The sequence below is a fragment of the Bison bison genome, unplaced genomic scaffold (assembly GCF_000754665.1).
Source record: "Bison bison bison isolate TAMUID 2011002044 unplaced genomic scaffold, Bison_UMD1.0 scf7180017864115, whole genome shotgun sequence".
NCBI lineage: Eukaryota > Metazoa > Chordata > Mammalia > Artiodactyla > Bovidae > Bison > Bison bison.
In genome coordinates this window covers 287225-310840 of record NW_011494687.1, presented here as the reverse complement: position 1 = coordinate 310840, position 23616 = coordinate 287225, and the positions used below count along the sequence as shown (strand labels likewise).

The 23616-nt window shown below is 41.9% G+C and overlaps 1 protein-coding gene and 1 pseudogene across 1 annotated transcript; both read right to left on the bottom strand.

Moving 5' to 3' along the window:
- Positions 1–13729: 13729 nt before the first annotated feature.
- Positions 13730–14681, bottom strand: LOC104988148 (olfactory receptor 6C4-like). Its single transcript, XM_010839363.1, has one exon. The coding sequence runs from the start codon at positions 14663–14665 to the stop codon at positions 13730–13732; it is 936 nt and encodes a 311-aa protein (XP_010837665.1). The 5' UTR covers positions 14666–14681.
- An 8074-nt stretch (positions 14682–22755) lies between these two features.
- Positions 22756–23427, bottom strand: LOC104988146 (annotated as a pseudogene).
- Positions 23428–23616: the final 189 nt, after the last annotated feature.

Here is a 23616-nt window from a genome sequence, read left to right as displayed (position 1 = left end):
TTTCAAGGGTCATATATTTCAGCATGACAGTGCTCAGATGTTATCTAAAACATCTTAGAAGGATGTTGTGTAGTGTCTCTGAGCATCTTCAGTCATGGGGAACTCACCATCTATTTAGGTAGCCCCCTTTAGCACTGGCCTCCTCTGCCTGTAGGACAAGTCTTCATTCATTGGTCTTGGCCAAATTCTCATATCTTGTAGAATGTCAAAGCCCTTTTGTACCAGAAAACTTTCAAATATTTGAAGAAAGAACCTTTGCCAATGCTCTCATGAGACATTACTTGTATCTCAGTTTCAGCACTTTTTAGAGAAGAGTCTCTACTGTAAGGTCCTACAGTAAGGGTAGGTTGGGGAAGTTTGTAGGGGGCTGTCTGTTTTCACATTAGCTGGGGAACCAGTGCTGGGTCCCCACCAGGCACTATGCTAAAAGATTTAATATTCATGAAACCCTTGGATATTCACAAACACACTATGACATAGAAACCTTTTTTTCTCTGATTTACAGATGAGCACATGAAAGCTCAGACAGTATCTTTCTCAAAGTCACACATCTATAACAGAGAGTTTGGGCTCAAATCCTAGAGTTTGGAGTTCTGTCTAACTCCAGCTCCTGTGCTCTTGATCACTAAGTTATCAACTGTCTTGGAGGCTAATTTAATCACCAGAACAACTAGTATGGTACGCTGCACATGCCAAGTGTTCAGCTAAAGATTTATTAAATGAATGAATGCACTAATAAACACAGGGGGATTGATGAACAAAAAGGTTAAGGGATTTGCTTAAAGTTATGCAGCTAATTGGACAAAGGTGGGAAACTGGTCCCAAGTCTTTGAGAAGTCAGGGTTCCCAAGATTTGCAGAGCTTGTATTACCCCTATTTACCCCACACATGAAGATTAGCTAGTCATCTTCATCGTTAAGCAGGTGAGTCTCCAAGTTCTGCCCATTGCTCAGACTCTTAACCTTCCCCCACCCTCATTTTGTCCATTCTCTGTATTTTTGGTTTTAAGTCATTTAGTCTGTAGCTGACACTTAGACATTGATGCATGCTCTGCAGTATCTCAGTTGACTTTATAATAACTCTAGTGATAGTTGTTATTCTGTCACTGCAATAAGGAACCAGAGCTCCAAGAGCTTCAATTACTTCTTCAAGATCACACCATAACAGAGTGGATGGTGGAACCAGAACTGTAACTTGGGACCTGAGGCTTCAACCACCATACCTATGGTATCTCCAGTGAGGTCGACAGCCTAACCGTACGCTTCTGGGAGATGAACTCCATCTAGTCAGTTTGGACAGCAGTATCTGAGTCCCTTTTCCTCTTGACTCTGGTCAATAATCCTTCAGATTATCAATTCACTTAAATAATCTATGGGCTAGATTGTGCTGTTTTTAGAGTTTAAAAATAATATCTTTGCAACTAAAATATTTAAAAAATATTTGGAGTAAAGTCATCTATGATTTTCCCATCTTGGTTAAATTTCTTTCTCGTGTATTGCCCTCAAGTCTTTATCCTGCTGCAAACCCATCTTATATGCTTTTAATCATAGTGCATATACTAATTTGTCTTTTCCCTTTCCTTTTCAATGCTTGCCAGAGCCATTTTGCCATGAGATCACATAATATTCTGAGGGATCCTTTTAAAAGCTCTTGTAGTCGTCCATTGAATTTCTCTACCAGCATTCAACAAATACCTCTCATATTCTTGCAACTCAAATTCTTCCATTTTGAGGGATAGTTTAGATAATGATGCAAATATTATATTCATGTGTGTCTCTTGTTGGTTCTGTTAACTTACTCCCTTGGGAGAAATTTCTGGGAGTGGGATAAGAGTGTGGACATCCATGCACTATATAATTTTGGATTTCTTTTAACTCACACAGGTGGCAATCCCAACCTCCCCTCCTTCCCTGAGTAAAGCTGGAATTCTCCTTCATCCTGTCTGTCCTCACTAAGGCCTCTCCCTCCAGACTCACACTTCTTTGCCATGCTATGAACATCTCTTTGGCCTTCCTTGGTGGCTCCACTTGGTAAAGAATCCACTTGCAATGTGAGAGACCTGGGTTTGATCCCTGGGTTGGGAAGATCTCCTGGAGAAGGGGATGGTACCCATTCCAGTATTCTGGCCTGGAGAATTCCATGGACTGTATAGTCCATGGGGTCACAAGGAGTTGGACACAACTGCCGGACATGAACATCTCTTTACTCCCAGTCCCCTAGTGACATTTTCCCCTGAGATATCATCTGGGAGAAGTGTCTCCTGCACCCTTCACTCTCCCCACTTTTCCCTCAGCTCCTGTCACCCCTGTATCCACTCTGCCTTTGTTGGTTTCCCACTTCAGCTTCTCTTATCTCCATATACGCTGTCAGAGTTGGGACATTCATCAGAGACACACAGGCCCTGAGGCCACAGTTATCTTTTTCAAAGTCTCCCACAGAGGAACAGAGAGGACGAAGTGTCCTTCTGGGTCATAGAGAGAGGCTGAGGTTCTTTTTAAGATAAAATTTATTTTAAATTGTGGCTTAAAATCACACAACATGAAAGTTTTCACCCTAACAATTTTTTTGTATACATTCTTTGGTAGTATTAAATATATTTACCTTGCTGTGCAACATGTCTCCAGAACTTTTTATTTTGTAAACCTAAAACTCTATGCCATAGCATTGAAATATATACAATATCATGTGTAAAATAGATAACTAGCAGGAAGCTGCTGTATGACACAGGGAGCCCAGTCTGGCACTCTGTGACTACTTAGAGAGATGGAATGAAGTGGAGAGGGAGGCTCAACAGGGAGGGGTTATATATATATATATGCATAATAATGTATAGTATATGCATAATTATGACTTACTCATGCTGATGTATGGCAGAGACCACCACAATATTGTAAAGCAATTATCCTCTAATAAAAAATATGAAAAGAAATAAAAAAAACTCTATACCTGTGAAGCAACAATATCTCATTTCCCCATTCCCATCACTCTTTTTAAGGCAGATATCCACCCCATCCCCTGCCTCCATCACCCCTTCAATAAGTCTTCATGAGACAGAAAGACAGATAAATTGGTCAGTTAGTTGGTATATGGTTGGATCAAGGCTGTATATTGTCACCCTGCTTATTTAACTTATATGCAGAATACATCATGAGAAACGCTGGGCTGGAAGAAGCACAAGCTGGAATCAAGATTGCCGGGAGAAATATCAATAACCTCAGATATGCAGATGACACCACCCTTATGGCAGAAAGTGAAGAGGAACTAAAAAGCCTCTTGATAAAAGTCAAAGAGGAGAGTGAAAAGGTTGGCTTAAAGCTCAACATTCAGAAAACTAAGATCATGGCATCCAGTCCCATCACTTCATGGGAAATAGGTGGGGAAACAGTGGAAACAGTGGCTGACTTTATGTTTTTGGGCTCCAAAATCACTGCAGATGGTGATTGCAGCCATGAAAGTAAAAGACACTTACTCCTTGGAAGGAAAGTTATGACCAACCTAAATAGTATATTGAAAAGCAGAGACATTACTTTGCCAACAAAGGTCCATCTAGTCAAGGCTATGGTTTTTCCTGTGGTCATGTATGGATGTGAGAGTTGGACTGTAAAGAAAGCTGAGCACTGAAGAGTTGATGCTTTTGAACTGTGGTGTTGGAGAAGACTCCTGAGAGTCCCTTGGACTGCAAGGAGATCCAACCAGTCCATCCTAAAGGAGATCAGTCCTGGGTGTTCATTGGAAGGACTGATGCTAAAGCTGAAACTCCAATAATCTGGCCACCTCATGCGAAGAGTTGACTCATTGGAAAAGACCCTGATGCTGGGAGGGATTGGGGGCAGGAGGAAAAGGGGATGACAGAAGATGAGATGGCTGGATGGCATCACTGACACGATGCGCATGAGTTTGAGTGAACTCCGGGAGTTGGTGATGGACAGGGAGGCCTGGCGTGCTGCAATTCATGGGGTTGCAAAGAGTCAGACATGACTGAGCGACTGAACTGAACTGAACTAACTGAACTGGATCAACAGGTAAGTGTGAATAACTGGCTAGATGGCCAGCTGATGAGCGATGAATATGTGGCTGGCTGGCTGCACTGCTGGTCACCTCAGAGAGTCCTGAATACAGGAAGTGAGGCTCTTGAAGGGTACACTGGAATAGGCAGCAGTTCTGAGGGGTAGATTTGTCATCTTGGAGGCTGGGCTTCTGAATTCTACTGGGGGATTTGGGAAATGGGGAAAATACGGGAGGAAGGCAGTCTTATTTTTTTTTTAATATTTATTTTTATTTGGCTGCGCTGGGTCTTAGTTGCAGTATGTGGGATCTAGTTCCCTGACCAGGGATAGAACCTGGGTGCCCTGCATTGGGAGCACAGAGTCTTAGTCACTGGACCACCAGAGAAGTCCTGAGGGAAGTCTTTATTGGCAGGGAAATCTTGGGAAGCATAGTCAAACAGTTTTTCTTTTTCTTTCAAGTTTTTTCTTTTTCCCTGAAGTATTAATGGGAACTCTGCATGGGGTAGTGTTTGTGCATTTGTATGTGCAGGTTGTTTCTTCTGGGGAGCATATGGAGGACAAAGGAGGATGCATCCAGGTCCATCTGTGGGCTATGAGATGAGGACCATCAATAAGAACTTGAGAAGAATGTCCTAAGTTCTCATCAGACACTGACCACAGATAGTGCGGAGGCTATGAATGCACTGACCTGCACTCACTAGCCACTGCCTCAACCCCACCACTTAACCACACACAACCCATCCTATTAGGCACACTACAAGCATGCGTATCACAGGATTGCAAAATTATCACATGGTATGACCCATCCCATAGCACAACTACTCACAGTACACGCTCAAAGGTTTGCATATTCTGAATATATACACTTGCCTGCTGTATTATTTGCAGCTTTATCTGATAGAAATTGTCCAGGGTTTCCTGTTTCCTTCTCATCCCTTCTCTCAGTCTGGCCAGGCTTGTGACCTCTAAAACATATTTTTGCAAATGAGTAGTAGAGAGCTGGGAAACCTCCCCTGGCCTCTTTTCTCCCTGACCAGGTATAGGTATTGGCTTCCAGCCCAGAGAGACAGCTCGTAAGGCCCTGAGCAAGTCCTGATCTATCCCCTGTTCCTCCTTTTCTGTCCCTGGGCAGGGTCTAATCTTATTAGGGAAAGGTCCAAGGCTGCCCAGCACTCTTTGGGCCACTTACTGGGAGAGGTGGAAATGGCCACCAGGCTAGAGTGGGGCTGATGGGCACAGGCTTGGGTTCTGTTGTTCTCTTTCTCCTCTGTGAGACTTGACCTCTGTGGCTCCACAGTTATTCTACTGCTGATGCTGTACCTCTACCCCTGGGGATCTGGGAGGCTCTGACTCTTGAGGGCTCCTTGAGTAACTCTGAACCGATATAGTATCATGGGCTGGTGATTCTAAGTCTCCAATGATTGCTGCATCCTTTTTCCTCTCCTTAGTCTCATTTTTTTTTTTTTTTTTTTTTTTGGGCCAAGCTATGTCCTCATTTTCCTCATACCTTGTTCCTCTCCTGGCTAACTTTGTTTCCTCACACATTGTAGGATTTTCTTTGTCGCAAATGACATGAGACTTGAGGGTCTCCCTCCATTATGTCTAGAATCTCATGATGGGCAATTCGTTCCTCTGTGTGAAATCTTGGCTCCTGTTAAATGTAGATCCTTCTGGAAAACTCTAGAAGTTAATAACAGTGAAATATGGTTGAATCAGATTGATTTTCATGCCTGGTTTTCTTTTTAGATGGAAAGTGTTCCAGTGAACCCATTACCCATCAGTTCATGGCAAAGAGTCAGGGTTTGCATCAATGTTCAGGCGGCCCCTCATGTTACTGCAGATGTTCTTAGTGGGGTTTTTACCCAAAGAATTAAGCTTTATGAATGTTTATTTTATTTTATTTTTTTAATGAATGTTTAACATGTCCGGGAAAATTGGTGAAATTTGGGAATAGAACATAGGTGTTACCTGGAATAGCTTGGGCCTTTCCCTCAACTCTTGATGCCCTCTAGTTGATGCTTGTCTTCACTTTAAAAGAAATTTTATTTATTTATTTGGCTGCCCAAAGTCTTAGTTGTGGCATGAAGAGTTTTTAGCTGTGGCTGGGGAACTCTTAGTTGAGGCATGTGGTATCTAGTTCCTTGACTGGGGATCGATCCAGGGCTCCCTGCATTGGCACCATGGAGTCTTAAATCACTGGACCCCCCCCCCCCTTTTGTCTCCTCTTTTTATCTACCATTCTCTCCAATTGTCTCTATTACTCCACTGATCCTTTCTTATTGAGATCACCAACAACCCTCATGTTACCAAATCCAATGGATAATTTTCAGTCTTTATCTTATTGAGTCTCTCAGCAATATTTGACATACTTGACCTACTTTCCTTCTTGTTGCTGCTGCTGCAGCTAAGTCGCTTCAGTCGTATCTGACTCTTAGCGACCCCATGGACTGCAGCCTACCAGGCTCCTCCATCCATAGGATTTTCCGGGCAACAGTACTGGAATGGGGTGCCATTGCCTTCTCCCCCTTTCCTTCTTAAAACTTTCCTTTTTAAATTCTGTGATTTCTACACTTAAATCTTTGACCATGGCTTCTATTATATATATAGGTGAATGCTGCTGTTGCTAAGTTGCTTCAGTCGTGTCCGACTCTGTGCGACCCCATAGACTGCAGCCCACCAGGCTCCCCCGTCCCTGGGATTCTCCAGGCAAGAACACTGGAGTGGGTTGCCATTTCCTTCTCCAATGCATGAAGGTGAAAAGTGAAAGTGAAGTCGCTCAGTCGTGTCCGACTCTTAGCGACCCCATGGTCTGCAGCCTACCAGGCCCCTCCATCCATGGGATTTTCCAGGCAAGAGTACTGGAGTGGGGTGCCATTGCCTTCTCCAGTATAGGTGAATATCTCTCCTTAAATGTCTTTTCGGCATCTCAAACTTACCATATCCCAAGTAGAACTCTTGTTCCTCTTCCAAGCTTCCCTGTCAATAGTAAGGGACCTGTTATCACTCAGTTGCCCACATAAAAAATCTGACTGTCTATTTTAATACATTTATTTTATAACACTGCATATTCAAATTCTCAGCAAAGCCTGTTAATCCTGCATCCAAAATTTAATCCCAAGCAACCACCTCTTACCATCTTTGCTGCTAAATTTGCAGTCTAGCTGATTGTCCCTCTCCCTCACCAGAGTCATTCTTGTTCCATCTCTTGTCTCCACCCAGCCAATGTGATTTTCTCCAAGTATAAGTTAGATGGTATCATTTTCTTTTTTTTTTTCCCAGAAAATACTTTATTTATTTATTTATTTTTTTATCCTCTTTATTTTTTTTAAATTTTATTTTATTTTTTAAACTTTACATAATTGTATTAGTTTTGCCAAATATCGAAATGAATCCACCACAGGTATACATGTGTTCCCCATCCTGAACCCTCCTCCCTCCTCCCTCCCCATACCATCCCTCTGGGTCGTCCCAGTGCACTAGCCCCAAGCATCCAGTATCGTGCATCGAACCTGGACTGGCAACTCATTTCTTACATGATATTTTACATGTTTCAATGTCATACTCCCAAATCTTCCCACCCTCTCCCTCTCCCACAGAGTCCATAAGACTGTTCTATACATCAGTGTCTCTTTTGCTGTCTCATACACCGGGTTATTGTTACCATCTTTCTAAATTCCATATATATGCATTAGTATACTGTATTTATGTTTTTCCTTCTGGCTTACTTCACTCTGTATAATAGGCTCCAGTTTCATCCACCTCATTAGAACTGATTCAAATGTATTCTTTTTAATGGCTGAGTAATACTCCATTGTGTATATGTACCACAGCTTTCTTATCCATTCATCTGCTGATGGACATCTAGGTTGCTTCCATGTCCTGGCTATTATAAACAGTGCATTTTCTTTCTTTAAATCTTCTAATAGGCCAATAGCTTCTCATTTTAGATAAACTATAGAGTCCTTCACTTGATTTATAGGACCCTAATAATTTAGTCCCTGTGTTTATGCATGTCTTTTTATTCTTTTTTTTTTTTTGTCAAGCCATGTTGCTTGAAGAATCTTAGTTCCCCCATCAGGGATTGAACCTGGGCACTCCAGCAGTGAAAGTGATGAGTCCTAATCATTAGATCACCAGGGAATTCCCAGAATGTCTTTTTATTCTGATGTTTTGACATGTGGGTAGACCACTCCTCTCAGGGTCAGCTAATTCCTAAGGATAAGAAATTACTTACTTGGAAGCATACCTTTCATATGCAAACCAAGCAATCTAGAGTCCATACCCACAGCCATCAGCATTATTGAGCTCTGATATCTGGCTTGGTACCAGACAACTAGAGACAGCCCCTAAACTCAGAGCCAATAGAAATTATTAAAACTAGCTAATACTAAACTTGTCTACATTGCCTATTCTGCCTACATGGCCTTACCCATTCCTTCCCATGAAAAGCACAATAAAGGCTCCTGCTCATGTTATCTCCTAGTTCCCTCTGCCTGTTGATTGACCCTAGTACTACTTCATGTGGCTCTGCATGATCTGGCATGCTCCACCATCTTGGGGACTGTGAATAACAATCTATCTTTTCAATAGCAATTAATTCCTGATCTATTGCCCTCACTTGTTTTTTGGCCCAGCATGTGATCTATCCTGAAGACTGTTTCATGTGCATTTGAAAAAAAGTGTGTATTCTGCTGCTTTTGGTTGAAATATTCCATATATATCTATTACATCATATAATCTGTCATGTCACTTGAGGCTAGTGTCAGAGCAGTAGTGCATCTCACTTATGGGTGGATCTGGGTCCTGGGATCTCTGACTTTAGGGCCCTGGGGGTCCTAAAGCTGGTGTTTGCCCACTGATAGGCTGGTCTCTTTCCTGAAAAAGTTGGCTGTGGGGCCTGGGATGTGCCAAAGCTTGTGTTGACCCCACTGGTGGGTGTGATTGGGTACTGGGGCTTCTGGCTGAGGGTCCAAGGTGTCTCAGAGTTGCTCTTGTCATGTTGGGGTTGGGGCCAGGGCCCAAGGTGTCTGGGGACAGGCACCAGCCTGCTGGTGGGTGGACTGTGTCCTGCCACAGCAGGTTGCAGGTTTGTGCTGGTCCTGGAGCTGGTGTCTAGCCCCTGATGGGTAGGTACAGCAAAGGCCTAGGGGGTCTTAGGCTGGTGTTGTCTCACTGGTAGGTGGAGCTGGGTCTGGGTGGTCCTGGAGTTGATGTATCAGTCTGCTGGACAATGGGGTTGGGACTCTGGGTCTTGGAGCTGGTACCTGACCATGGGTGGGTGAGGCTGGTTGTGGGGCTAGAGCTAGCTGGCTGGTGGGTTGGGCCAGGGAACAGGTGGTCCAAGGGATATTGCCTTTTTACTAGTTGGACACTGCAGTCTCTGGCTGCAGGCCCTGGGGGTTCTAATGGGAGTGCCTGCATGCTGGTGTGTGGTGTCAGGTCCTGGATTCTCTCAAGTACAGGGCCATGTCCCAGGGCAGTTGTGGCTTCAGGGGATCTTATACAGCCTTCCTGCTGCTGATTGCAGCAAGGCCCTGGTGCTGATAAGCTAGAGGGAGGATTGCCAAATGGTGCTGGGCAGCATCAGTGTTCATGTCATAGAATAGGCTCCCAAATATGGCTGCTTACAGTGTCTCTATCCCTAAGGTGAGCTCCAGCTGCCTCCTGACTCTCTTGGATAATTTCCAAGGTGAGTAGGTGAATCTAACCCAAGCTCCTTTCAAATCACTGATTCTTCTTTGATTGCCTGAGCATGTGAAATTTTGTGTGTGCCCTTTAAGAGCAGAATCTCTATTCCCCACAACCCTTATATCTTTACTTGCAGAAGATATTTTCTACTAGATTATGGTCTTTTTCATTAATAATTACACTGTAAATAGTTGCAATTTTGGTGTGTCCATGAGAGAAGGTGAGCTCACAGTCTTCCTACTGTACCATCTTAGCTAAGCACTCTCACATTTTGGTCTTAATTTTAGAAAGATATTTTCACTAGGCATACAGTTGTGAGTTAATAGTTTCTCATCCCTGTATTTTAAAGCCAGCATCCCACTGTCTTCTGTCTGGCATAATTTCATTTGAAAAGTCTCAGATTCTCATCTTTTAGTAGTTTTCAACATATTCTCATTTTTGTTTTAGCAGTTTGACTTTGATGTATCTAAGTGTGTGTGTGTGTGTGTGAGAGAGAGAGAGAGAGAGAGAGAGAGACAGAGAGAGAGAGAAGAGGAGGGAGGGGGACGGGGAGAAGGAGAGGGAGGGGGACGGGGAGAGGGAGAGAGAGAGAAACTGATTGACGTATCCTGACATTTTGCTGTGAGTTCTCCAGTTTTCTTGGGTTTGTTGTTTGCTTCTTTACAAATGGAAGGTTATCTGACATTATTCCCAGGTGGTTCAGTGGTAAAGAATCTGTCTGCCAATGCAGGAGACACAGGAGACTTGGGTTTGATCCCTGGGTGAGGAAGATCACTTGGAGGAGGAAATGGCAACTCACTTCAGTATTCCCTGATGGCTCAGCTGGTAAAGAATCTGCTGGCAATGTGGGATACCTGGGTTCCATTCCTGGGTTGGGAAGATCCCCTGGAGAAGGGAACGGCTACCCACTCTGGTATTCTGGCCTGGAGAATTCCACGGATTGCATAGTCCCTGGAGTTGCAAAGAGTTGGATACAACTGAGCAACTTTCACTTCACTTCATTTCAGTATTCATGCCTGAAAAATCCCATGGACAGAGGAGCCTGGTGGGCTACAGTCCACAGGGATCTCAAAGAGTCAGACGTGCCTGAGTGACGGAGCACATGACCTCAAATATTTATTTCCCTCATTCTGTTCTGTTATTCTGGACTCCTATTGCATATATTTTTGAATGTTTGATATTGTCTCATTGCTTTAAAATAATCTGCTTTTTTTTCTCACACAGTTTCCTCTTTGCACTCAATTTGAATAATTCCTGTTGACCATTCTTCAGTTTTACTGATTTTTTCCTAAACTCTGTTCACTAGCTAATGAGCTCATTACAGAAATTCTTTATTTCTGTTATTGTCTTTTCTAGTTCTAACATTCTATTATACTCTCAAAAAACTTTCTGTCTGGTCCTGCATGTTTGTTAAAAGTATTAGATATTTTAACATTGGCATCATAATTATTTTATGATAATTATGTTATTGTTAGTCTGTGTATGATAATTTCAAGATGTGTGTCACTTCTAGGTCTGGCTCAAAGTTTTATGTTGTCATTAATGGGTTGTTTTTTCTTGCTTTTTTGTGTGTTTTGTAATTTCTGAATGCATGTTTATTATTAAGTACAGACAAATAGTAGAAGTTGAGGTAAACAGTATTTGTACACATAAATGGGCATTATTTTGGTGTGTAAGGCTGATAATTGATAGATCAGATCTACTGAGTTAGAAATTGCTCGAATTTAGTTTTAATTGGTGTTATCAATAATTTCAGTACACCACAGTTTTCAAAATCTTTCAGTTGTGGGCTGCTATTACCTTGCATATAGTGTGGTGGCTTATTGTTACATTTGCACTGGTGTTAATCTGGAAAAATCTCCTGGTGGAGGGGAAGACAGTGGCAGATGTGATGTTGCAGGCATTAGAAAAATACAGTGGAAAAAATTGCCTACAAAGACAGTAGAGTTGACTGTTGCTAAGTTGTATTGATGCTCTGAAGAGGGTAATAAGAACTAAGGGCTATTAACGAGCAGTTAATGGCAAAGTGTGACAGCTAGAGGGCTCACCTATGTGTTGGTTAGTTAGAGGCTTTATCTCCTGTAGTGAGAGAACAGACATAGTTGAGTGGCTTGTTGATCTACTTGTTAGCAGCAGAGAGTTTCAGAGACATTTGAATGCTTAGTTCTGGCAGGTCCTTTATGAAGCTCAGGACCCTGATGGAGGAAACACAGATACTGAAAATGTGGAAAAGGCATAACTGGATAGATGCTTCTAAGGATTTTAACTTTTCAGCTTGCTATGAGCACTTTGGATTTGCAAAGGTGGCCACTATTCCCTACCAAGGGCTAGCTGGAAGATGTTTAGGAGGCCTCCTATTTACAAGACATCAGATGTTCCCCTTAAGAGCCATCCCTGACTCCTCTCCTAGATGTCAGACTGATAACTAGGATTAAACCCTGAATAATCCAGCTGAGGAAATGCTGGACTTGGTAAAAGAGGAAAGAACCTATACACTAAGGAATGAAAAGAATTGGCTTGCTTGTACTGGCAGAAGTCAGAGAAGTGTTCCTGGGACTAGGATTTGATCAGGGTCCCAGAATGTAAGACTGTCTTGACTGAGCAAGAATTTATTGACTTGGGAACACATTTTCAGGATGTGGGATTTAACATCCTCCCAGAGACCCCACTTCAACACTGGGATAGCTCTCAGTGCCTGAAAAAGTGATGTCCAACACTCAGTGATGTGGAAATATCTGAGTTGTCTGGAAGATGGTGAAGGAAGGAGTAAAAAGCCCAAGGGAGGTGGGAATAATGGAAAAGATACAGGACATATGAACTTAAGGCCTATTAGTTGGTTTGTTCCATTGGAAGGCCCACAGCACATATCATTCACAAGGTCATGGGAAATGTACTGCTGAGAGGACCAACAGCATCACTAAAAAGTTCACTGACAGCTCTCCTTTACCAGGGATGATGGTGGGACAGATCTTCATGGAGCTAGGCTTGTTAATATTCATGGGAATGATGGGGCTTGAAGAGGTAGAGGACAGTTAACTCTTAGAAGCAATGACCACATAATTGGCAAGGTCAGAGAGGCAGCCAAAGGACTCCAAATGCAGGAAGTTGTAGAGAGTTAATAGACTTTAGCATCCCAAGGCCTCCCTAAGAAGCATCTGTAACATGCCCTACCTCCTCAGGTTATCTAGAAATGTATCCTGTAAAAGTCAGGTGGATTCATGTTGATATATGGCAAAACCAATACAATATTGTAAAGTTAAAAAGTAAAATAAAAAAAAAAGAAAAGAAGAAGAAGGAAAAAAGTCAGGTGGAGTTTGCCAGACTCCAGCTACAACAGATTCAGGTCATTGCCAACATATCCTAAGATATCTCTTCACCAAAATTTGCCTTTAAATGGAGTCCAAATGATTCCTTGGTAATGGTTTTCATTCTGATCTCAGTGATCAGAAATGTCCTTATGAACAGATGTGAGATTCCATACAATACTTTACAGTAGGAATCACTTGCTGTAGGAGATGCCAGAAAAAGGCAGGCTTTTTTTGGAATTGTTTGAGGGAGAAGAAAATTGCTTAAAACCTGAGAATGTTTTATGAAATAGATTTTTTGTATGTGTGTGGCATCATGAATAATCTCTTCTGGGAAGTATCTAGGAATTTCTGACACAATATATTTATAACTTTTTGATAGTGATTGATAAGACTAAGAGCCCTTCATGTAAGGTAGATATAGTCATTCACCTGATCACTAGATTTGTGACAAGTAAAGCAATTTTTAATCAGACACTTCTGTTTTATATGTACTCTTAAGATATTATTTTCCTTCTTTATTAAAAGATATCTATAGGAAATAAATTATCTGAACTGGCCTTCTTTGAATACCTTTCTCTTGCTGACAGATGTAGAACTAAATTTTGATATGTGTTTTCAGTCAGTTTATCTGAGAAACAGTTTTAACAAAAGGAGTTATCATAAGGTCAAATTATCAGTTGGCATAACTTTATGAATCATTCAAAATTTCCCTTGATTTTGAGGCCACTAAAATGAATAAAGATGTGCTATTTTTCTGGCCACATTACTGAAGGCTTCTTTTACTTGTTTATTCCTTAGAGTGTAAATGAATGGGTTCAATAAAGGGGCAATTAATGTATTGAGTATGGCGACTCCCTTATTGAAGGCAACTCCATCTTTTGCTGAAGGTTTTATGTACATGAAGATGCAGCTGCCATAAGAGAGGGTGATGACAATCATGTGGGATGAGCATGTGGAAAAGGCTTTCTTCCTTTTCTGAGCAGAAGGGATCCTTAGAATGGTCTGGATGATGTTTGTGTAGGAGAGAATCACCAGCATCAGAGTGAGCACCAACGTCACAACTGCTGAGATGAAGTCAACCAGCTCCAGGAGTCTTGTGTCTGAGCAAGATATTTCTATGAGGGGTCCATAGTCACAAAAATAATGATTCAGGGCATTGGAGGCACAGAAGTCCAGTTGACTGGTCATGATGATTGGGGATAGGATGATGAGAAATCCAGCCAGCCAAGAGCAGAGGACTAGCTGGATGCAGACTCTGCTGTTCATGATGGTCGTGTAATGTAGGGGTTTGCATATGGCCACATAGCGGTCATAGGACATGGCAGCCAGAAGGTAAAACTCTGTGGCTCCAAAGAATATCACAAAGAAATACTGAGTGAGGCAACCAGCAAAGCTGATGCTCTTGTTCCCAGTTGAGATACTGAATAGTAGCCTAGGAGTGAAAGTGGATATAAAGAAAATTTCTAAGAAGGAGAAGTTCCAGAGGAAGAAATACATGGGCGTGTGGAGGTGGGAGTCCAGTAGTGTGAGGGTGATGATTGTCAGGTTTCCTAAGATACTGATTATGTAGGTAAGGAGGAGAAGTATGAAGATGATACTTTGAAGCTCTGGAATGTCTGTTAGTCCCAGCAGAATGAATTCTGTCAAAGTTCGGTTTTTCATTGCTAATGATTCTGCCTGTGAAACTGAGAAGAGAAATGAGGTATGAAAAGGGCAGCAAAGCTCAGGAATATTGAGGGGAGAATGTGGGTTCCCTTGAAATTTATTCATGGAAAATTCCTCTAAGTTAACAAAATGTCTGTTGGTCTCAACTGGCCCTTCACAAAATATGTTTACCCAGGTTCCCATGTAGGCAGCTTTCTTTTTGAAGCCTTTTTATTGAGGCAATGAAATAGTCATCTGGCACTCCATAATGCATCTTCTGCATATAAAAATTTACCCGTTTATCCACTCTTTGCTTTTTCCCCTATCTATGAAACCCTTCTCTAAGATCTTGTAGGAATGTTTCATCTTTCTTTAGTGTTAATGTTTTGATCATTTGCTTCATTGCTTTCTTCTTCAATATTTCGGACACCCCCATATCCATTTGCTTTGCAGGAGTGAACAGCTATTTTTATATTCTGGCTTTTGTGCCTGGTGGCAGGTTTGGAGAAAGCTCTGAAATATTGAATTCTTTTTTGTATGAGACTTTTTCTCCTGGTTTTAACTGATAGAAGAGATTACAGTTAGCCAATAGTTCTAGGAAAGCTTTCTTTAAATATTCTTTAAATACTGTTTAAATATTCAGGGAGTAATGTTTACTGGGCCAGGAGCCTTTCTTACATTCTTTTAGTTTTCAGGACATAGATGTTACTGCTAAAGAAAAGTATGAAAGAGTCAGCCTGATCCCTTACAGACTGATATGGATTCCTCCCAGAAAAATACCTGCTAGGGTCAAGAATCACTTTAGGCATTTATCTTTGTTCTGATCTTCCAGTATCACAGGAACTAAGGGTCTTCAAGGGTGCTTATCTATAACAAGTTCATAATGGAAGTCCCTGTTGCCCTTGGCCCACTGTGATCACTGGACTCTAATGTCAAGGCAGTGTCACCCTCTGAATGGGAGGCTCAGGCTTCTGTTCACTTTTTGCTCTTTGGAGAATTTTTCTACATTATAATTGAGAAATTTACATTTGTATTTCACAGAAATATAATCACAAGTCTGAGTATATAATTGTTTGGAGAAGTTCATTTCATTATTGTAATGTAGAAAAATTGTAAAAGATAAAAATTCCACTTATTCAATAGGTGAATAAATACATAAATTGTGACCTTTTGTATTTGGAATAAAATGGGAAAATTATTTGTACTGACTTTCGTAGTTTACAATATATTGCTAGGGAAGTAAACACAATCACAAGTATAGATTGTGATTTTTACCTGTGTAAGAAACTGGGAATTTATACATATATTTCCAAATGTCTGGAAGAATTTTAAATGGTCAATGATAGTTATTTTTGGAGTGCCACTGATCACAAAATGAAAGTCTTTCTCTTTTTCTTTATCCCCATATTCATAATCTAAAAATAAAAATATGAACCTGAATGAGATTTTTAACAGTAAAAAACAGTAGTAGAAATTACATTCAGTTGGATTTCATAATCTGTCACCATAAAATGATAATATTGATGAACTGAGGACATACTCACTTTTTGACACTCAGAAAAGATGTTGAGGGATTTTACCTCTGGATGCTGTTAGGAAGAGTCAAAATTGAGAAGTCAGATGTGGATAAGAAAGTAAGATAAAATGTAACACATATTCCACTTTTCTAATACTACTCCATGCCCTGATTGCTCACAAAGCATACAGGTTTCTTGGGCAGGAGTTTGAAAAGAAATAGTTTCTAGCTCCCTTTGCCTTTAATCAATCACTTGTTCCTGCCTTTTCTATAAGTTGATCCCATTTAGGATTGGTTCTACAATTTCTGAAGTTGCTACCTTATTTAAACTATTTGAAGAATAGAGGAACATTTTACTTCTCACAGTCTCTTTTTTTCCCTCCATTTGATCTGGACTTCTTTACAATTTTTTATCAGTTTGAGTGATACATATTTTATTGAGTTTACTCAGCAGAGACATTGGGGAATAAATTTTTCCCTGGGGGCCCAGGTCAAGAAAACTTTAATTAGCCTTAATAAATAATGTTGGGAATTAACTTTTGACAGGTAACTAGAAAGATGCTCCAAAGAGACCCCCGAGGAGGCTGTTACATGGGCATCAGTTACAGGATAAAAGTCTTGTGGGAACTGAAGCAATAATGGTGATCATAATAATAAAAATGCAACATTAGTTTATCAAGCATTTTACCTGAGCTGGGCAGAGTTTTATTAATTTCCATTCTTTATCACTTTATGCTCACTACATTTGAGGCATTTGTTATTTTTAGGCTCTTGGCCCACCTATTTAGTAGGTGTGTGACCTTCAGAAGGTTCTCTAGCCTCTCTGTGCCTCAGTTGCTTCATCTGTTAAATGGGGATAAGAATAGTAATTGGAACAAAAATCTGTCATAAGCACTAAATGTGTTGATAGATGTGGAGTGCTTAGAAGAGTGCTTGGAATACAGTAAATGGAAGACAAGTTATCATTCTTATTACTGTTATTATTTTACCCATTTTGCAGATGAGGGAATGAAGAACATAGAAGTTGTGTAGTTTTCCCAACATCGCATAATAGGAACTCTGAATTACTGGCGTCTGAGGGCTGGTTTGCCTAATTCTACAGCATGCCATGTGCCTCTTCAGGAGCATGAGGAATGCAGAAGCGGTTGGCTTCCTACTGTCAGTGGCATCACTGTTTCACCATGGGGGTGGGGAGTTTAGCATTTATTTCAGAGCAAATTCTTTCTTTCCTGTGTTGGGCCACTGTTCCCTGATTCCTGCTTTCTGATGAAAGGCAGGATGTTATATATGCTTCTATCTTCTCCTCCATGGACTTGAACTACCTTCCCTGATATTCCTTCCCCATTTTCTTTCTTCAGACTTTTTTTTTATGTGGACAATTTAAAAAGTCTTTATTGAACTTGATACAGTATTGCTTCTGTCTTATGTTTCGGCTTTTTGGCCATGAGGCATGTAGGATCGTAGTTCTCCACTAGGGATGAAATCTACATCCCCTATGTTGGAAGGCAAAGTCTCAACCATTGGACCACGAGGGAAGTGGAAGTCTCTCTCACCCATTTTCTTTTCGATTCTGCATCTCAGAAGCCTTGGTGGCTTCTATTCATATACTTGGAGTCCATAGATCATTTACATGGAAAAGTCAATAGCAGACTGATCTTCAAGGATCACAGAATCATTGAAAGAGAGGTCCATGGTGTCTTTACACTTGACTCTGGTCAAGAGATCAAATGGTATTGGAGTTTCCTCTTGAGTTTGGTGAGAAGAATGGTTTCTATTTTCAGGGTTGGTCTAAGGTAAATCTATGAGATCATGAAGTTTGTCTTTTGTTCTCTGTGGTGAATGAGTGCTTACTCTTTAGCTGTAGGCAGAGTGACTTAAAAGATGAAAGCTGTAAATATGGATTTGAGACTGATAATATGTAGCTGACCAAGAGTCTTCCAACCCATAGACCCCCAGTAGGAAAGATAAAACAAGCTAATGGAAATGGCAGAAGGACAAAGGTGTGTAAACCAAGGCAAGAGAGGTACCGGAAATGGATTTTTCAAAGAAGCAAAGGACGAGAAGATAAGCAAGAAGCCAAGATGGTGTAAACATGTGAAAGAAGAGATAAATATGGTCAGTCAGAAGCTGACACAGTGAGATTATTTTGTATTCAATATGTGGGATCATTTCTTCCAAGCCCACATTCCCCTAAGAGAATCTTTCTTGGGTTTATCCTAGAATGGGTAACTCCTTGACCACTGATGATTGGAACTTGATAGCAGAAGGGCCAAGCTGTCATAATTAGAATCTCTTTCCTGGGTGCTTATACCATATTTGAGTTTGCTAACTGCATGCAGTCAGGTTGGAAGAAGATTTAGATTTTATGGGGCAGGCGTAAAGGGCTATGTCACAGTGGATAAAGAATCAAAGATGCTGGACCATAGTGAGAAAAGGTGGGATAGAGCCACAGTGAGAGAGGGAGGGAGAAAGAGAGTGGGGGGAGGGGGAGGGAAGGAGAAGGATGAGAAAAGGGAGGAGGAAAGAGAAAGGGCTGAAGTGCCAAAGAATTGATGCTTTTGAACTGTGGTGTTGGAGAAGACTCTTGAGAGTCCCTTGGACTTCAAGGAGATCAAAGCAGTCAATCCTAAAGGAAATCAATCCTGAATATTCATTGGAAGGACTAATGCTGAAGCTGAAGCTCCAATACTTTGGCCACCTGATGCGAAGAACTGACTTATTGGAAAAGACCCTGATGCTGGGAAAGATTGAACGCAGAAGGAGAAGAGGACCACAGAGGATGAGATGATTGGATGGCATCACTGACTCAATGGACGTGAATTTGAGCAAGCTCTGGGAGTTGGTGAAGGACAGGGAAGCTGGGCATGCTGCAGTCCACAGGTCACGAAGAGTTGAACATGACTGAATGACTGAATTGAACCAAAGAGAAAGGAAGAGAGAAATTCAGTAATCTTGAAACTGATGTTTCCAAGTAGATTTTAAGGTAGTCAAAGGATAGGTTTTCATAAATTATTCCACCAGGAGATTTCTGTCTAAATACAAAATTTTAAAATACTGGGACATAAACTTCACACTTGAGCCCCAACACATTAGCTTCATAAATACAACCCATTTCATGTTTATATATTGAAAATATTTATTTTTATAAACAGACAAAATATAGAAGATAATAGTGAATTCCCATAGCTGATTATTTATGTCCTACAATTTGAAGATTTTGATATCATTTTAATCAAACCAAGGCCTTTTCAACTGGGTACAAGCAGAAAACCATGGAGGGTTTTAGAAACACTAAAATCTATAGATATCTGTGCTCAGTGGACTTGTTCCAAGCATCCAATCTGTTTGGCCAGATCACGTCGAGATATTCACCTTTTAAATAAAAGTTTCAAAAACATTTTTTTTGCATCTTTACAAATGTATTTTATGCCTCAAATGAAGCGCTGAAAAAATTTACACTTAGGCACTTTCCTGGCAGTCCAATGGTTAGGACTCTGAGCTTCCATTGCGGGAGGTGTGTGTTCAATCCCTGGTCAAGGAACTAAGATCCCACATGCTACTTAGTGCTGACAAAAAGTTATAAAAAAAATTACACTTAGAAGGAAATTTCCAAGGGGAAATAATTTTGGAGAACTCATGCTTTGACTACCTTGAAATGTATTTGTAAACAGGAGTTTCAAGATTAGAATTTCTCTGTCTCCCGCTTCCCTCCTATTATTCCTACTCCCTCTCATTCTTTCCCATTTCCCTCCTACTCCTTAAAAACAATATTTATTTCTTTATTTATTTTGGCTCCACTGGGTGGCATGTGGGATCAACATGACCAGGGATCAAACCCAGGCCTCTTGCATTAGGAGTGCTCCCTGAATTGGGAGTGCGGAGTCTTAGCCACTGAACTACCAGGGAAGTTCCCCTCCTTGCCTATCTTTTATTTATCCTTTTCTCTCTCCCTTCCTCTGCTCCCCCATGCCTAGAATGAGGTGTGTTGTCCAGGATGAAAACAAAGATGATCTCTCCTACACTGAAAGTGAATGAAAAGTTAGAGCAGCTCTGAGCTCCATGCTCACCTTCAGAGACAGCCTTGGTACCTGTTATTAGGAAGAGAGGAAAAGAAAACTTCAAGTTATTATTTTTCCCTTTTGAGTTTTGAGACAAGAGTAGATGTATGGTCAATCATCACTTTTTTTAAAAAGGATTTTATACTGATCTTTTAATTTTTATAGAGAGTCCTTACGACTTCTCCTGAGGATTGTTTCTAAGCAGAGTTCCCTGGGTGCTTCCCTTCAGTGTTCAACATTTTCTAAAATAAAACAAAACAAAATGAGACAAAACAAAACCACACAAAACCCCGCTAGAGGGAGTTATTTGCCTAAATTATTCCCGTGACAGAGATTCCATTGTTTGAGAATTGAAATCCTTTCAGGTTTCGTAACTTGTGTGGTGTGTAACATTTGGTACAAAATCCCTCTGGAAAGAGCCATTTAACCAGATTATCTCTAGAATATTGATTCTGTGCCTTGAACTTCTGGTTTCTTCTACATGAACATGTTATAAACTGTGTCCTGGGTCCTCAGTCCCTCTCCCCATCATTCCACAGACCTGGTGGGGGTCTCACACTGGAATAACCTTCACTTTAAAACTTGGGAGTGCAGGTGAAATGGATTTAGAGGTATCAATGCAGCGTGTTAGCCTTTAAGGTGCAGCTGCCAAGGTGGGAGCATACTGCATTTGTTTGCTTTGGACCTGGCTCATTAGTTGTCTGTCTTTATTGGGCTTGGCGAATGGAATTAAGACTGAGTCAGAGATTTCCCTGGTGGTCCAGTGGTGGAGAATCCACCTGCCAATGCAGGGGACAGGGCTTCAATCCCTGGTACAGTAAGAATCCAGGCAACTAAATCCGTGCACCATAACTACTGAGCCCACACACCCAGAGCTCACAAGCTGCAACTGTTGAAACCTGCACACCCTAGAGCTCGTGCTCTGCAACAAGAGAGACCACTGCGTGCACCCCAACCAGAGCAATTCAGTGGGCAGTGACAGAGACCCAGTGTAGTCAAAAATATAAAAAAAAATGGATTCAGCCTGGGAAGTGGGCAATTTAGCACACCCTCCTCTTGCCTGACCATTTCCTGCAGCTTCGGAGAAATACATACCCAGATGGGGAAGCTCTGGGTCTCTCTCCCGTAGGCCATCACCTTCATCAGAGAACTTTATTTTGAGTGAGAAAGTCCCTGGAAAACAATGTCTCAGAAGTGCCCTTGATGAGAGTATGGGGGAGTTGAGAAAGGTCCTGAGCTTTCTGGGAAATTAAAAAACCTCATTTTACACAGAGAATGTGCTCAAGTTAGGCTCCATGGGATAAGACCTTCAAAATCTACCAATCTCCCTGTCTGAGTCTTATTTCAGGGGACAGATTACCTGTGACGAGGACACTGAAGGCCCCAGAAGAAAAATAAATAACTCTGTCTCAATATACATCCTGTAGACAATCTATTTCTCGGTAACTATGGTCTGTGACAATAGGTGAGAAGAGACCAGGTCCTCCTTCCTGACCTGATCATCCCAACTACAGTTCATATGGGTAATCACTCTCTGTCCCTCACTTCTTAATGGTAGATCCTGAACCAGGACACTGCGTGTGTTTACCATATATGCTTACTTTTTCTTGACGAATTTTTGTTGACTAATAAAGCACTTTAATACTTAGTGGCTGAAAGCAGCCACATTTATTTTATTCATCATTCTGTGGGTTGGCCATTTGGGCTGGGCTCATCTGGATGGTTCTCTATTGGCCTTTGATAGGCTCATTCATGTATCTTTGACCACTGTCAGCTGGGCAGCTCTGTTTCATGGTGGCAGGGAGCATGTGTGTATGTGTGTGTCTGTGTGTGTGAGTTTATCTGCAAGGGTGATGGGGGCAAATTTTGCCTAGGTTAGTTCAGGCTTGTTCATATAGTGGTAGGTTTCAAGGACTTCTTGTTTCTGAAAGTTTCCTGGTGGCTCAGATGGTAAAGAATCTGCCTGCAATGAGGGAGACCTGGGTTCAATCTCTGGGTCAGGAAGATCCCCTGGAGAGGGGAATGGCTTACCCACCCCAGTTTGTTGCCTGCAGAATTCCGCGGACACTCTGGTGGGCTACAATCCATGGGCTCGCAGAGTTGGACATGACTGAGCAACTAACAGTGCAAACATAAAGTGTCACTTGTATGAAGCAAGCCACATGGCCAAACCCAGTGTCAGTGTGGGAGGGCACAACCAATGTAGGTGGCTACAGAGAAGCAAAAAGTATATACTACTCACTTGCAGTCTCTGACAGCTGGTCATCTTTGACACATGAACTATGTGTTGAAATACAGAGGTAGAGTGAATCTGAGAGTGATTGTGGAGGAAGAAGCAACGGGAGTGAGCGAGCCTCGACTCCTTACACACCCTGGAAGGTGCCTTGTAGGGTTGCTACTTATTTTGGAGCCCAGTCACTTTTCTGACCAAGTCTTTTACTACTTGCTTCACTTGCTGGTTCCTGAGAGTATAGATGAAGGGGTTCTGAAGAGGGGCAATAACTGTATTGATTAGAGACACTCCTTTGTTGAGATCAACCCCTTTGCCTGGGGAAGGCTTTACAGTAGCACATGGTGACCACAATGATGTGGGAGGAACAGGTGGAGAAAGCCTTTTTCCTCTCCTGGACAGAGGGAATCCGGATAATTGTCCGGATAATCTGGACATAGGACATGGAGATCAGCACCAGTGTGCTAAGCAGTGCCACCAAGGCCGGGGTAAAATCCACCATCTGCAGCACCTTTGGCCCACTGCAGACCACCTCCATTAGAGGTGTATAGTCACAGAAGAAGTGGTTGATGTGGGTATCACAGAATGGAAGCTGACTGGTGAAGACGAGAGGAATGATGATGAGGGAGAATCCAGCCAACCAGCAGGTGAGGATGAGCCGCGTGTAGACTCTGCTGCTCATGAGGACGGGGTAGCAGAGCGGCCGGCAGATGGTGATGTACCGGTCATAGGCCATGGCTGTGAGGAGGAACTCCGTGGCCCCCAGGAAGATGTGGAAAAAGTCCTGGGCGATTCAGCCAGCAAAGCTAATGGTCTTAGTTCCCGTGGCAATGTTGAGCAGCATCTTGGGCACGATGACAGTCTGGAACCAAATTTCCAAGCAGGACAGATTCCGGAGGAAGAAATACATGGGGGTCTGCAGGCGGGTGTCCAGCAAGGTCAGGCTGATGATGGCCAGGTTTCCAGACACGGTCATGAGGTAGGCAAGCAGCAGGAGCAGGAAAACTGCCACCTGAAGCCTTTGGTGTCTGCAGGCCTTGGAGGAAGAACTCAGTCACCAAGGTCTGATTGGCCATTGTAGATTTCATGTCCTTGCCAGAAACATGCAAGCCCGGGCAGATAGAGACATCAGACATTAGCAATCCAGGGCCGATAGAGACATCAG